Source organism: Anabas testudineus, chromosome 11, assembly GCF_900324465.2.
Source record: "Anabas testudineus chromosome 11, fAnaTes1.2, whole genome shotgun sequence".
Lineage (NCBI taxonomy): Eukaryota > Metazoa > Chordata > Actinopteri > Anabantiformes > Anabantidae > Anabas > Anabas testudineus.
The window spans coordinates 1,253,104-1,267,881 of record NC_046620.1 but is presented as its reverse complement, the minus strand read 5'-3'; the positions used below and the strand labels follow the sequence as shown (position 1 = coordinate 1,267,881).

Below are 14,778 nucleotides of genomic sequence, written 5' to 3'. Positions count from 1 at the left end.
TGCAAATAGTAAATACACAGGGTCACAAAACTGTGAACTCTGAAAAGTTGCTTAAGTAACTTCTGCAGTACTTCTGAGTATTACACAGTAAATTGTAGTATTTCTACTTTCCCTTAAGTAAATGTTGTGACAGCTTCGTCCACCACTGAGTGCTACAATAGACTGCTCCACTTTTAGCAATAAGTTCATAATAAACCAGCAAGTGTAGAATGTACTTTGACGACCTGTCGACCATTGTCCAGACGCCCAGTTCCTCTTTCACACGTTACCACTACTTTACAGTTGAAGATGAAGCACTGCCCTGAGGTTCATCCCTCTGAGTTGGTTCAATAACTCCTGTTAGGGTGGTTCAGTGTGAGGAGTAGCGACAGTTTGACTTTGTAAGAATAAGTACCAGTTAGGACATTCCTAATATAATTAGATAATAACAAAACAAAGACACCGTACCGATGATGCCACAGGACGCCCAGAGTGTCGTGACATGCCCTTCGCCGTTCAATAGAAGTGGGACCATTTGTAATTGAACTGGGAGGGTTTTTTTGTTGTAGGATAATGATAGAGGGCAGGCACCAACGCATTTTTTCAGTGTAACGCCTTAAACACAGAAGGTGATTCAGTGAGACATAAATTAGCTTTTAAAAGACAAAGGCAAGGCTGAATCAAAAGGTGTTGCCGTGTAATTACAGATTACCCATGAGACGATTATTAAATCTTTTATTTCAATCAGTTGTTCATATTTACAATAGTGGAAGACATAGTCAGAGTATTACATAACCGAACAATGCAATGTTATAAATGTGTTCAGCCAAATCTACAACTGAGTGTTAGGGCCACCAGGAAGAAAGAAATATAATTTGATTTAATTAAAGTAAACAGAATATATCTACAGATAACACCACTGCTCTCTGCTGTGTCACATCTGGCTGTAGATTTATCAACATGTGTCCTGCTGCATTCAAACACTGTGGAAATTTAAGAAACTAATGAGAAACTCAGCCTGTGATACAACCTACTGTATGTTCTCTGTGTAATGCGCAGGTGCAGTCATCCTTTCAACATCTCCAGCTATTTCTCTTTGAACAACTGCAGCCATCTCTTCTAAGTTTATATGGTTTTTCCGTCGCATAAAGTCCTAATTCTTTTTATTAAAGTGTGTTTTTTAACTTAAATCTCAAGCACAATGTCACTAGTTCATCTGCACAAGGTATTTTGCTGTCACTATGTGGTAAAGCTGGAAGTTTGAATCAGTTCTCCAAATTTAGACTTTGATCAAAAAAACATCTTCCTCATGGCCAAAATAGTCCACTGTAAAAACCAGACTTTAGAAGAGTATAAGAACTGCCTGGTCTGATGTCTTTATTTGTGCTGCTCTCGGATGGTATAGCCAGAATTTGATTTGGCTTTACCAACATGAAAGCATGGCTCTATTCTGTCTTTTATCAACATTTCGGGCTGGTGGTCGTCATAATGGTTTGAGAGGTTATGTTGTTGGCCTCTTAGTACCAACTGAACACCGTTCAATGCCGGTCTAGTCAGGTTTTGCCCTGAATAAGTTCACTGTGCCCAAATGTTCAAATGCAAACAATTAGCAAAAGTTCTTTATTAATCTGCCATACTCTATGTACCTATGTGTGTGAATACATGTATATATTACACAGAGTCGTGCTCCATTTCTTTCTGAACTACTGTTAATGAACTTACAGAAGAATTTACAGTATTTTTATAGGTCATTTGTTGTTTGTTGTTTTTTATTTTATGATAAATGAATCACTTTTCTGTGTATTCTTTCTATACATTTTTTGTACTACAGTTTTTCTCAGTCGCTTTAGTACAATTCTCAGATCAGAATTGAAGTTTGCAAATATGTGTGTGCATTTCTCAAAACAATTTGTACAAACAGCAAAACACTATGGATTTCTTGCAAAAGCCTGTAACTTGCTCAAAATCTTTAGTTCATCTCTCAAAACTAAGTCTTTATGTCATTGAACATGTCAGTGCCATCAGAATTTCAAGTCCTCGTGTCATTGTCTACGAACAAGACAGTCAAATGACTTAGTCAAGTTGTCAATATAACTGTACTTTAGAGGGAGGTTCTGATGTAAACTAGGGCTAAAGTTTTGATGACAATTATTGTAAAATGTAAGTTACACATTTTTGTTTGTTTGCAAGAGACTGGACAAGATTCACATTTACACTTTTATTGTTTATATTGTAATTTGTTGACAGACCATGTCATACCAACATAGAAAAAACCCACTGCAAACAGTAACACAAAGGGAAAATAAAGATAGGACAATATTCTGTACAACAGTACAGGCAGTGCAGTAGGAATTGGTGTGGTCTTCCTACACCTCTTGTCGTTCCTGTATGTTAGGCCACAAATTCTCATCCACATCACAGCGAATATCCTCTCTTGCAATGCAGCGTGGAAAGAATCTTTTAGAGTGTCTTATCCAGCCTCTGCAGGCGTCTGCTGTGATGTCATCACACGCTGCATCCATGGCAGCCAGGAGGGTCATTTGTGTACGTGGCTGGCGATCAGAAACTTTCCATCTCCATGCTGAGAAAAATTCCTCAATAGGGTTAAGGAATGGAGAGTAGGGTGAAATGAACTCCATCCGCATCCTGTTGTGGGCTGCAAACCACTGCCTGATGATGTTGGAGTGATGAAAACTCACATTGTCCCAAACTATCACATACGTTGGCAGGTGATCTCCACTCTGACCCCTCTCTTCTTCAGGGATGAGATCTCTGTAGAGAGTTTCTAGAAAGGTTATAAGATGTTCTGTGTTGTATGGACCTATTATGGGAATATGAGTGAGCACACCATTGTCTCAGATGGCAGCACCCATGGTTATGTTCCCGCCCCGTTGGCCTGGCACATCAACTGTAGCCCTGTGGCCGATGATATGTCGGCGACTTCTACATTTTGTTAGGTTGAAGCCAGCGTCATCCATGTAGATGAAGCTGTGCGACTGCTCACTTGCTTCCAGTTCCATCATACGCTATATACAGAAGACACAAAATGAGTTTTATGAATTACAAGAATTTTCATTTTCAATTCTCCCAACATTTGACTGCACCCTTCTACCAGCCTCAGCCATTGTGAGCCCATGGTTGACAACATGGTCTACAGATGTGGCTCTTATCTCATCAGGAACACGTACATGTCTTCGGCCTCTTCCTCGGTTTTGCCCCCTAACTCCTCCACCACGCAGCCTCACTCCTCTTCCTCTTCTTCTTCTCTCTGGCTGTTGGCCCCCGTCCAATTCCTTGTCCTTCCATTGTCAGACATAGAACATTGTGTTGTGCTTCATCCATATACAGTATATGCTTGCCCATTGATTGTCAATGAGATGCACCTTTGTTAGAGGAAGTCAAGTCACCTGAGAGCAATTTACCAATTCAGGACAGGTTTAGAAAAAAACATATAACGGAGATGTATAGAAATATGTTTGTCACATTATGACAACTTGGTCAACCATTTTGCAATTAATGACTTATACGATGAACTAATGACTAGGTGTTTTGAGGAGTAAGACTATTGCACAGTGAACTATATAATACATTTTGATCAACATGACATAAACAATTGATAATGTAGCAAAGAGCAGAGAATTGTACATAATCATTTGCATGGATGTACCAAAGCAACTTGTTCAAAGAAGTGAGAAACTGCTTATATGATGTGCACAAGTGACATCATGATGTGAAGATTGAACAAATAGTTTTGAGAATTTCATTCTGATCTGAGAATTGTACTAAAGCGACTGAGAAAAACTGTAATTGACATTTCTGTGCTGAATGTTGTAATGCGCCCACTGGCCGGAGAGGGGCGCTGAAGCCGCCGAGCAGCAGCCGGGGATCAGGCGAGTTGTTCCGGGGAGAAGAAGAAGAAAGATGGCCTCAGCTAACGTTAGCTAACTTGTGGGTCTCGGAAAATGTTGCGCTCTTGATTTTCTTTTTGTGTTTTTAAGCTTCGTGCGTGGTTCAGCCTGAATTAAACTCGTCCTACCGACGGTGACAACATTCAAGCAGAAGGTGTTGACCACTGTGTGGTGTTACGGCGGTTTTCCGAGGAGTTTCAGGAGGTTGTGTGTGTGTTTGTGTCCGGGAACAGGGGGTCGTGTCTCTGCTGGTCAGCTGTCCATCAGTTCAACGTCAGGTGAGTTTCCACTGCACGTTTCTGCTTTTGGCCTCTTTACTTCAACATGTTTGTCGATTGATGTGCAGGTTTGACGCTTTATTTTCCTGTAGATGAGTAAGACTTGACAAACTCGTGTGCTGGTTTTAATCGTAGTGAAGAAACAGTTTGGTCCCTGCAGGAAGTTCTAACACTTCACTCGTCAACAGCACTCACTATTTAGTTTTTAGTGTTTTATTACTACACACAGCAATTCTACCATCACAGAGTCAACAAAATGCTATCATATTAAGTCATAGTGTTCCTTTTAGTGTTTTGTAATTGTCTATTAAACTTTATTTGAGGATAGTTACAGTTCATAAACTGAAGTTAGGTGAAGTGGTCATGAAATCTGATCTGATCTTTAGCAAACACAAAGTTTCTAAGCAGATAAAACGGTCATGACCTTTCATTAACCACACAAAGCAATGGTAGAAGAATTCATGGCAACATATTAATTTTAATAACTGGTTGAACCAGCTTTGGCCTCAATAACCTCAAGCAAGCTCTTCCCGTAGCTGCAGATTAGACCTGCAGCACATCCAGGAGCAACTCTGAACCAGTCCTCTTTGCAGAGCTACTTCATAATAGACATGATCTTACTTAGGACATCAGGTACGAACAGTTCTCAAGGTCATTCCACAGTATTTCTACTGGGTTGAGGTCTGGGGTCTCACTGGTCCACTTCAAAAGTCACATTTTATGTCTCAGAAGCATTTCAAAGTAGGTTTATTCTGTAGGTTACCTTGATAAACTGTCCAGGTCCAGATGCAGCAGAGCAGCCGTGAATCACGGTGTTGTTCCACTGTACTTCACCTTCTGATAATAGTTTCATATTATCCCATCTTTAGAGTGCTGTGTGTTGGTGGTCAGGTGTGCTGCAGTGTGTTTCTGAACAGCAGAGGCTTCCTCTGTCCAATGTTTGGCATCTGTGACTCATGACAGGACTGTTAACTCAAATGAAACCTTCAAGACTTTAGCTGTTATTCTAGGGTCCTTTTTTACCTCATAGAGCAGTCTGCATGATTCTGGATCATTTCTATAAAGAGTAGACACAGTAGAAAATCATTTCCATTCATAGACAGTTTAGATGTTCATCAGTCCACAGACAAACTCTTTTACTTTGCCCTTTAACCCTTTCTAAAGGGTGTAATATTACTGATACAGCGAGTGAAACCACAACACAAACAACAAGTGCAAGGTTTTAAAATCGCTGCAAACCTCTCTTCCCCTCATCCCTGTTGTGAGGGTGTGATTAACTGATGCTGCTTGTGAGTAGCACACTGATACTGTTTGAGTGTTTTTTATAATTCTGTAGCTCTGAACCAAACTTCTGCTCTAGTTTCATTGATTGGACTCCAGGTTCTTTTTACACTGGTTTCCTTTACTGCCCCAACTTCAGACCTCTAGGAACTTCTTAGAAGTATCTTTCTGTTGAATTGCACATTCAGGGTAAATACTGAGGAAGTTGAATCAGAGAATGAACAGATCTTTTATCTTTTACACTGTAGCTGTGCAGTTTAAATGTGTTTGTTCTTTCTCTCTGTGTCTAGGGAGGAGTGTGGGAAACTGCAGCCATGGCAGCTCCTGTAAACATCCAGGCTCCCAGTAAGACCTGGGAGCTGAGTCTGTACGAGCTGCACAGGAGCCCTCAGGTAAACCTCTCTCTGTGTCTGTTTGTGTCCCACGAGGCCCTGGCAGTCTTTGTTTTTTTACGTTTTCATTGACTGACTTTTTCAAGTGACCAGGTTACAAATTAGTTAAAATGACTGAACAATTGTCTTTTTGCTTTTTTCTCAACTTGGTGTGAACCATTCTGCGTTTGCCTGTATGAAACAGATTAATTCTGATAGTAGAGTCATGCTTAATGTTTAGTTTTTTGTGTGTGTGCAGGAGGCGATCATGGATGGTACAGAGGTGGCCGTATCTCCTCGCTCACTTCACAGCGAGCTGATGTGTCCCATCTGTCTGGACATGTTAAAGAACACAATGACCACTAAAGAGTGTCTGCACCGCTTCTGCTCCGACTGCATTGTCACTGCTCTGCGATCAGGGTAATAGTAGTTTCCGTTCTGTTTAATGGTTAAAGATTTAGTTTAGAAAATCCCCACACCGAGGAAACTGAGAAGATGTTAAACATGTTTGATCAGTCACTTAAATAACTGTTCTGTTAATCTTTCTATTTATTGGTTACATAACATCCTCCAATATGCTTGGATTTTCTGCCTGCTGCTGTGACTTTAACAGACACATAACTGGGCACTGGAATTTGATTAAAGTGACAAGAGATGCTGAGCACAGGCTACAGTCAGATGTAAGATTTTGATAGGGGTGTAGAATAGGATGCAGAACTTGGTTTTTGAGCAAAGGTTTGCTTCATGCGTCAGTTTTTGTTTTTCTCGGGGCTTTCAAAATACAAATGACCTACACTCTGTACTGTCCCTGGATGCAGCACACCACAAGTTCCGCTTGAGCTATTTGTCAACAACAGGAAGTATCAGATTTCTGCGATAGTGAATTTAATTTACTGGCATCTGATATTAATGTGAGACTCTTGGTTTCAGAACTATTTCAGTTCAGATTTTTTTAAGCTTTATTTAGACTGCATTGGATTTACAAGCTAGAGTGTGACAGGGATGCTGTTTATATATTCACCAGTTCTGCTCCCTCCCCAGGAACAAAGAGTGTCCGACCTGCAGGAAGAAACTGGTCTCCAGGCGTTCGCTCCGCAGAGACTCAAATTTTGATGCACTGATCTCAAAGATTTACCCGAGTCGTGACGAATACGAGGCCCATCAGCGCAGAGTCCTGGAGAGACTCAACAGGCTGCACAACAAGGAGGCACTGAGCTCCAGCATCGAGGAGGGGCTCCGCCAGCAGGCCCGCTACAGGTCCGAGAGGTGGTTGATCACAGACTAGTTTTATACCCTCACGCTTCAAGGACAGAAAGTTTGATTTGTTAGGTGATATGATGATATATGATAAACACAGGGAGAGGAACAAATGTGTCAGCCATATTGGATTTTTCTGTCTTTAACGCCTCTATTATGTATCTTAAGGTGTATTAGAGAATTGCTGCAGTGTACATTTATAAACTTATGTTGGTGTTTCAGGTATTTAAATCCCAAAACAGAGATTTCTTCATATGTGATCAGTTTCTCTGTTAACTTTGTTAAATACGAACATAAAATTAAAATGCACCTCTCTTATTGGTAGTTGACTGGTTTTTCCATTTATCGTGGTCATCAATCCAGGGTCTGGAGCCGGGCTTTTGATGATATCACATGATTTTCAGCAGTTGCTGAGAGTCAAACCTGTCAAACTTTCCGTCCACGTTGTTGTAAAATGCTTTGTTTGGCTTTTCAGGAAAACATAGATTTATTTCATTAATTATTTCCTTTAGGAGCTGTGGTTTATAATGATGATGAATATACGTGTGATTATTGGTAACTGGTGTAAAAACACTGCTGTTTGTTGTAAAGTTAGATTTTATATTTGTTGAGTTCTGTCCATTTCTATCAGAGACTTTAAGAAACAGAAGCACAATGGTTGTGTTTACCTCTGCCCTGCAGAAACCACCGAGTGAAGAAGGCGACTCAGGAGAGCGACAACACCACCTTCAGCGGTGGGGAGGATAACGGTGACGCTCGCTCACACCTGTCTCACGACTCTGCCCCACATCCTCGTGGTCAGACGCCCTCGGAGGCTGGTCCAAGCCGTAAGAGACCACGAGTGTCAGATGACGGCTCGGGGCCCGAGGCAGACAGCGGGAGCCCGACACCACCTCTGAGACGCCACAAAGAGGGGCCGGCCTCAGAGATCGAGCTTGTGTTCAGACCACACCCACAGCTAGTCCATGCACAGGACTACAACCAGACCAGGTGAGACTGGGTCCATAGAACTGGCTTTATATTTAACTTTTTTGGTAAAGCTCTAGTTTGGATGTATAAAGGCACAGAGGCAGTTTTAACAGTTTATTATTCAATTTACATCATACTTGTTAGGCAGTTCATTTTAGTAAAACATGAGTAAATATCTCTTGGTGCAGATCGTTAAAATTACAAAGCTAGAAGAAGAATATTTAGAGAAGTTAAACTGCTGTAAGTGGATAAATTAAAGGAAATATTCCTTTTATCTGATCTTATTTCTGATCAAATCTTCGTGTCCAGATATGTGAAGACAACAGCCAACGCCACAGTGGACCATCTGTCTAAATACCTCGCTCTGCGTATTGCCTTGGAGGACAGAGGACGAGAGGAGGGAGCAGGAGAGGAGAGAGGAGCAGGAGAAACTGGAGGAACGGCAGAAGTCGGGGAGGGGTCGAGTCTGAGCAACATCAGTGAGAAACAGTACACCATCTACATCATGACGAGAGGAGGCCAGTTCTCTGTGAGTAATCACAGCTGCTGATAGTGAATAATATGAAAATATAAACGTTGATTTAGCTGCTCGACCATCACTAAGAGGCATTTTACATTTTTTCAGAAAGGTTTTGGTACAGGTATAGTAACACGACACTAAGGCCGATGACTATTTTCATTAGGAATTTGTTTCAGGCCACATTTACTTCCTTATCTGTAGCAGAATCTGCATAGTTGTGGTTTATTTGTCCTGGTTTGAGAGAAATGTGCATCCACCTCAAGACGATGGTGAACAAACATCAACAAAAATGTTTCTGGAAACTTGTAGAACTTAAATATCTAAATAACATATCTCTGCTTTCTACTGAAGAATTGTCCAGTAGATGATCCAGAAGAATTAAAAAGAATTTGTAGAATTAAACGTTTTGATTGGGTGAACTGACCCTTTAATGGCAGTGAACACTGTTTGATCATCCACTCACCTGTTTCCCTCTCAGACGCTGAACGGCTCTCTGACCCTGGAGCTGGTCAACGAGAAATACTGGAAGGTCAGGAAACCTCTGGAGCTTTACTATGCTCCCACTAAGGAGCAGCAGCAACCACAACAAGCCCCCCAACAGAAGTCTCCTCCCCCCCAGAGGGAGGGGTGAGGAAGAGGAGCGTCCATTTTCATGTTTAAAGTTACAAATCCAGTCTCTACACTTATCATATCCTTTTTTTTTTATACATTTGCTGGCATCAGTCAGTTTTTCACATTTGTAAACTGAACCGGGTTCATTTGGAACGAGGATAAATGGAATTACTAAGACCAAAACAATCAGTTTTTATCTGACAGGTCACTGGTCATAAGGGAGATCTGGGATGATTACAGGCCGGAGATGAGTGGGTCGAGTACTTATTTGCTTCCGTTTTCAGGTCATCTTACAGAAACTGATTTAAAAGGCTTTGCTACTGCAGCTACAACCTCCACTGATCTCAGCCAGAACTGCATGTTTGAAATGTTTTGACAGCAGAGCCAGAGTGAAAACTAGTTTCGGCGCTGAATCTAAATGGGATCGTTTTCTCAATACAGTCCCGTGCAGCATCTATGGAAGTTAATTTCTACAAAGGGAAAAAAAGAGAGAATGAGACACAGAAGTTCTCATTGAGTCAGATTAATCTAATACTACTCACTGTCAAAGTGAAATGTTCTGAGCTGCAGAAATCAGATCTTGCTGAGTGTATTGTAAAAGAAGGCGAGTTTAGACCTGGTGAAGCATCTAGTGCTGCGTTGAAGGTTCAACATTTGTTAGATACAAACTGAATGACTGAATCTATTTATGAAATCTTTGTATAGTTTAATTTCCAGGGAAATGACCGAAGCTCTTTGCTCCTTTTCCCGAGTGATGGGATGTGAGGGACAGCTTGGCACTAAGTACATTCACAAAGTTATTTTGCTTTGTTTTTCCTCATCTGAACATGTTTCAGTTGGTATTTAAACTGTCTGTTAACCGCTTCATAACAGATCTGGGTATGTTGCAGTTTGATTCCTTATAACTGCACCATGAATCCATATAGACGGATTTTAGTTGATTCAAACGGCTACAACTGTGTGCAAGCGTTACATTTACAGTACTCTTCTTCTCCCACTTTAAGATGTAGCTTCAGCAGCCTTCAAACCTCCTGTTTTACTTTACATAAAGTGAATAACACGTTCGCATGAAACTAAACTGTTCACAGGGTGATCTCGTCGCTTTAAAAGCCATAAAAGCCTCAGTTAAAGTTAAACCCAAGTTCTCTTTGCTCTACTTCTTTCTCATGCACTTTATATTTCCTGCAGCCATAAATATTTTACTACCTTAAATCTTTTATGGAATATTTGTACAGAAAAATGCAATATTTCCTCTTTGCTCTTATATGATTAGTCTTCTCTCCCTTTTTGTCAGTGCAGCAAAATAAACTGAAGTAATAAGATCCACAGTGTGACGGGAGTCATTTCTTTAAAGAGTCTGAAAATGTTTGTTTTTGTTTGTGGAAGTGATTTCCTAAATTAGCAGTGCCTCTTGATAACGACTGCAGGTAAAGAGAAGACCCAAGAAACCAAGATGCAAGCATTTCACCCAGTGACATCAAACGGACAGACATGTTGTGAACTGTGGTGCTTTATTGAAACAAAAGGGAAGCAGGGGACTTTACTTCTTCTTGGACACACCGACAGTGCGACCACGGCGGCCGGTGGTCTTTGTGTGCTGACCGCGAACACGCAGACTGCAAAGAGAAGGAAAAGAGGGCACCAGTTAAGACATCGAGTATTTAACAGTGTTAAAATCCAACATTCAACACATAACTTATCACCAGCTGATTCTGGTTTTATTTCACCGACGTGTTATTGGAACTCCCTCTTTACCCTAGATCAGTTTCACGTTCAAGTCTGAGCACTTTTGCTGCCAAGTCTCTTACGTTTGCTCAGATACAAACTGAAGATACAGTTTTATCTGTTATCAACTCGTTTTAAATATTACATTAACATTTTCAAACCTGAGAACCACAAATATTTACTTTACCAAACGACCCATGGAGATAACTGACGCTCGCTTCTCTCTGAAAACTAAGACATGGAGAGAGGATTCAATTTCTTACCCCCAGAAGTGCCTGAGACCACGGTGAGCCCTGATCTTCTTCAGCCTCTCCAGATCTTCTCTCAGCTTGTTGTCCAGACCGTTGGCGAGGACCTGAGATGAGACACGTCAGATATTTGTCAGGAACAAGAAATCCTGACTGAGATACTGGAACTACATTAATCACTTTTCTCACATTACTTGATAAAACCTTTCACTCCAAGTGTTTGAGCTTCTGAACATTAAGTTTGAGGCTTAAACAGAAAAATACAGATGGTTTTCAATAAAAGATGTATTTTAATGTTGGGGATAGAAATTTTTGACTTGCTTCATACAGCCCTGCAGCTTGTGTCAACAAACCTGACGTTAATGTCACACGTGCTTCTACCAGCAGCGCAAAGCGTGTTAAGTAAACAACTGAATTCAATAAAAATACTTTGACTTCTCAACAGGAAATTGATCTGTGCCAACAATAACAGTGAGAAGCTGCGCTGCCATGAACCCAACTCTTAATGTCGACTTCAAACAATGCATTTATTCAGGTATGATCAGTCAAAGAATCTGTCACCTGAGCTGCCATCAGATTAATGTATTATACTGTCTGAAATGTTTTGTAGCTGCTTAAGATAATACCAACAACTTTGGAATCATTTCCCATAACTAAACAAACAGCTGTATTATTCAGTTCTTCCTTCTCTTCGGTTTCACTTAATTAACTCACAACCAAACAGCTTTCAATCATTACAACTGGGTTTAAACATGTTTATAGATCTCACAGTACTACAATTCTTAAAACCATGTTTACTTAAATTCTGAACATAAAAGATTTACTGAAAACCAGACTATCTGAACTCTAATCTTAATAAATCGTTACTGTGAAAACTGTGTTTGGTTTACTTTCTTTACAGTGCACAAACTGTATCTTACATATGTTCTGCAGTTTATCATGACAGTAACATATAACCTGGAGACAATACTAATGTAAATTAAAGTGTAGAATGATGAACAAAACACCTGCACTGACTGAATTTAAACTTTGTCACATCACTCGGGTGGATTTCGAACACTGATGCTCATTATGATGCTACACTGCTGATGTTTGGGAATGGAAATGCTTGAAGGTGGTTCATTCCAGAGAATCTACCATGTGACTGGTCAGAGACGTTTGTTCCTGTGATGTGCACCAACATCCCCTATTGACATGATCCAAGTTTCCAGTTTTCCTAAATTTAACATCTCAATCAGTTTTTATATTGTTTGAATTGCCCAACTGTGTGTTAAGTGTACTGTTAATAATTTGACTACTGTAGTTTTCAGTTGACATTAACTTTGACGAGCACAACAAAAGACCAGATATGAGTCTGAACCACCTACCTGGCTGTATTTGCCGTCCTTGACATCCTTCTGCCTGTTAAGGAACCAGTCTGGGATTTTGTACTGGCGAGGATTCTGCATGATGGTCACCACCCTCTCGACCTGAGTAACAAATACTGCTGTTAATCTACAGGACATTAACATGGACACACACGACTTAATAATAAAGTAGCAGTAAATAAAACGTCTTAACTCAGTCATGTTACAAAGTCAAGTTACTGAAGGACTAGTCTGCTTTAGTTGTAGCTTAGCAGATGTGATAAACTATCAAGCGAGTGTACCTAAAGCTGCAGTGACACATGTCTGAACTGTCTGGATTAAGTGGTAATCAGCAGTATTAATCCTGATGAGAGGAACTGAGGTTCTCTTAACTCTTTAAAAAAAACAAAAACAATAACTGACATAGCACTAGTAAGCATCCAAGCAGGGCCCTTTTCATCACACTCCTGGTCCTACTTGACAATTTCAGCGGGCTGAACAGCTTTTCCAGTCATTTGTGAAATCTGTCAGTCATCTGTTCTTTTGTTGTATAAATCCTCTACAAAGCTGTGGCTCTCCTCACCTCCTCTTCCGTGAGCTCTCCAGCCCTCTTGTTGAGGTCGATGTCGGCCTTCCTCAGGACGACATGGGCGTAACGTCTGCCAACACCCTAAAAAACAGAGTGTTTTAGTTCTGGACACAGTCAGAATGGCAGACACTAAACTGAAGATAAACACCTGACGTGCTAAACAGCTGCCTCCACATGTTAATCAAGCAGCGCGTTTCACAAGATGAGCTTACCTTGATGGCAGTGATGGCGAAGGCAATCTTCCTCCTACCATCGATGTTCGTGTTGAGAACACGAAGAATGTGCTGGAACTTCTCAGGGATGACCAGAGACTGAAAACACAGAATGTACAATCAGGTATATACAGAGCTTAAAATGACATGTCTACTATATGGTCTCAACACTGATGCCAGCTGCAGGTGTTATCCATTCCACACAGTTCCTTGTTCGGTACACTGCATTTATAACAACGTATTGTTGGTAACCTATTCTACTTCAGAAAAAGAGAGTTGCTATTTAACTTTGATAGTGAGGGTTATAGGCTTGTTAATGGGGCTAAATGTGTCCTACATGCCTTCATGGCTGTCTGATATGAACAGTGTTTCCATCCATCAATACACAAGGAAATACTGTGCTTGTTTCCAAAAGCTGATGCTGAATATCAGACAATAGTAATTGTACTGCTCACTGCACCTCCTGCATAACAGAGCTCTGCACTGAATTGTTAATGGGAAAAATGCAAGCTTACAGAGACGTTATGTCTGTTGTTGTTCAACAATATGCACATTTCTTTCAACTCAGACACGGATAACGTGGATCAAACTTTAAAGTTGTGAACCCTGGGCTGACGGCAGCTAACGTTGACATTTTTGGCTCCAGTTAGCTCAACTGCAACAACTGTCGTTGCTCTGTCCACTGTTGGAGGACAGAGCAAGACGTTCAAAAACAGCAAAGAGCAACCGAAATCACCCACCAGCAGAATTACAGCTTCGACTGATCGCACTATCGTCATTTACACCGGTCTAACACCCACGTTGCCTCCTGAGCTGTAGCTACTCTTCTACTGTGTGAGGCTAAAGCTAGTTAGCGTGACAGCTAACAGCCTATATCTGGGAATCTTTAAAGTCCTAAGAAAGGTCGGTAGCTTACAAAGTACTGTCAGGTTCCAGTTCTCTCCCAAGTTTAAACAGAGTTCATACAATCCATTCAAACAGTCAATACACAAATTAAACCATTATTCGCGGCCGTTAGCCCCAACCAGTCTGAAGCCCATACTCAACAGCGTCGACACTAAACCGTTAATATTCGTCCCATCTGCCACCAACACGGAACAATTTAACAACAAACCGTCAGCATACGTTGTAACATGATCATCGGCAATCTGAATGTAATAAACAAGTGAATTTAAACTGGGATGACCACGGATTTCCAAACTATTCCAAGCTAGCAGAAGATGTACTCACCATCTTGGAAGTAGGTTCCGTGCAAAGAGGAAGTTGCAACGATCTCGCGAGAGTTTGACCCTACCCGCGAACGGAAGTCGGTCCAACACTTTGAAGATGTCCGACTAGCAAATTAAACACAACTTAAATCAAACAAACAAATATATATTTATGTTAGTCTAGTCAAACTAAATACACATTAGCACACCTGAGGCTGCCTGTCAATTTATTCAAAACTATACACAATAAAAGGCACTGTGTTAATTTCTTTTAA

The 14,778-nt window shown here is 40.8% G+C and overlaps 2 protein-coding genes across 3 annotated transcripts; one reads left to right on the top strand and one right to left on the bottom strand.

Annotated features, from left to right (window-relative positions):
- Window positions 1-3,895: 3,895 nt before the first annotated feature.
- LOC113155217 (E3 ubiquitin-protein ligase RING2-A) lies at window positions 3,896-10,500 on the top strand. Of its 2 annotated transcripts, none has more exons than XM_026349818.1 (7): window positions 3,896-4,165; window positions 5,737-5,838; window positions 6,077-6,237; window positions 6,859-7,074; window positions 7,756-8,064; window positions 8,353-8,572; window positions 9,042-10,500. In XM_026349818.1, the coding sequence occupies exons 2-7, from the start codon at window positions 5,761-5,763 to the stop codon at window positions 9,192-9,194; spliced, it is 1,137 nt and encodes a 378-aa protein (XP_026205603.1). In that variant the 5' UTR covers window positions 3,896-4,165; window positions 5,737-5,760; the 3' UTR covers window positions 9,195-10,500. The 2 variants fall into 2 exon arrangements, with proteins under 2 accessions (XP_026205603.1, XP_026205602.1); XM_026349817.1 differs by having other exon boundaries at window positions 6,859-7,083.
- Window positions 10,501-10,667: 167 nt separating this feature from the next.
- Window positions 10,668-14,585, bottom strand: rps18 (ribosomal protein S18). Its single transcript, XM_026349891.1, has 6 exons — window positions 14,526-14,585; window positions 13,296-13,394; window positions 13,078-13,164; window positions 12,516-12,617; window positions 11,164-11,255; window positions 10,668-10,791 (listed from the first exon to the last, which is right to left on the bottom strand). Exons 1-6 carry the CDS (start codon window positions 14,526-14,528, stop codon window positions 10,716-10,718), a joined length of 459 nt encoding a protein of 152 aa, XP_026205676.1. The 5' UTR covers window positions 14,529-14,585; the 3' UTR covers window positions 10,668-10,715.
- Between the last annotated feature and the right edge of the window lie 193 nt (window positions 14,586-14,778).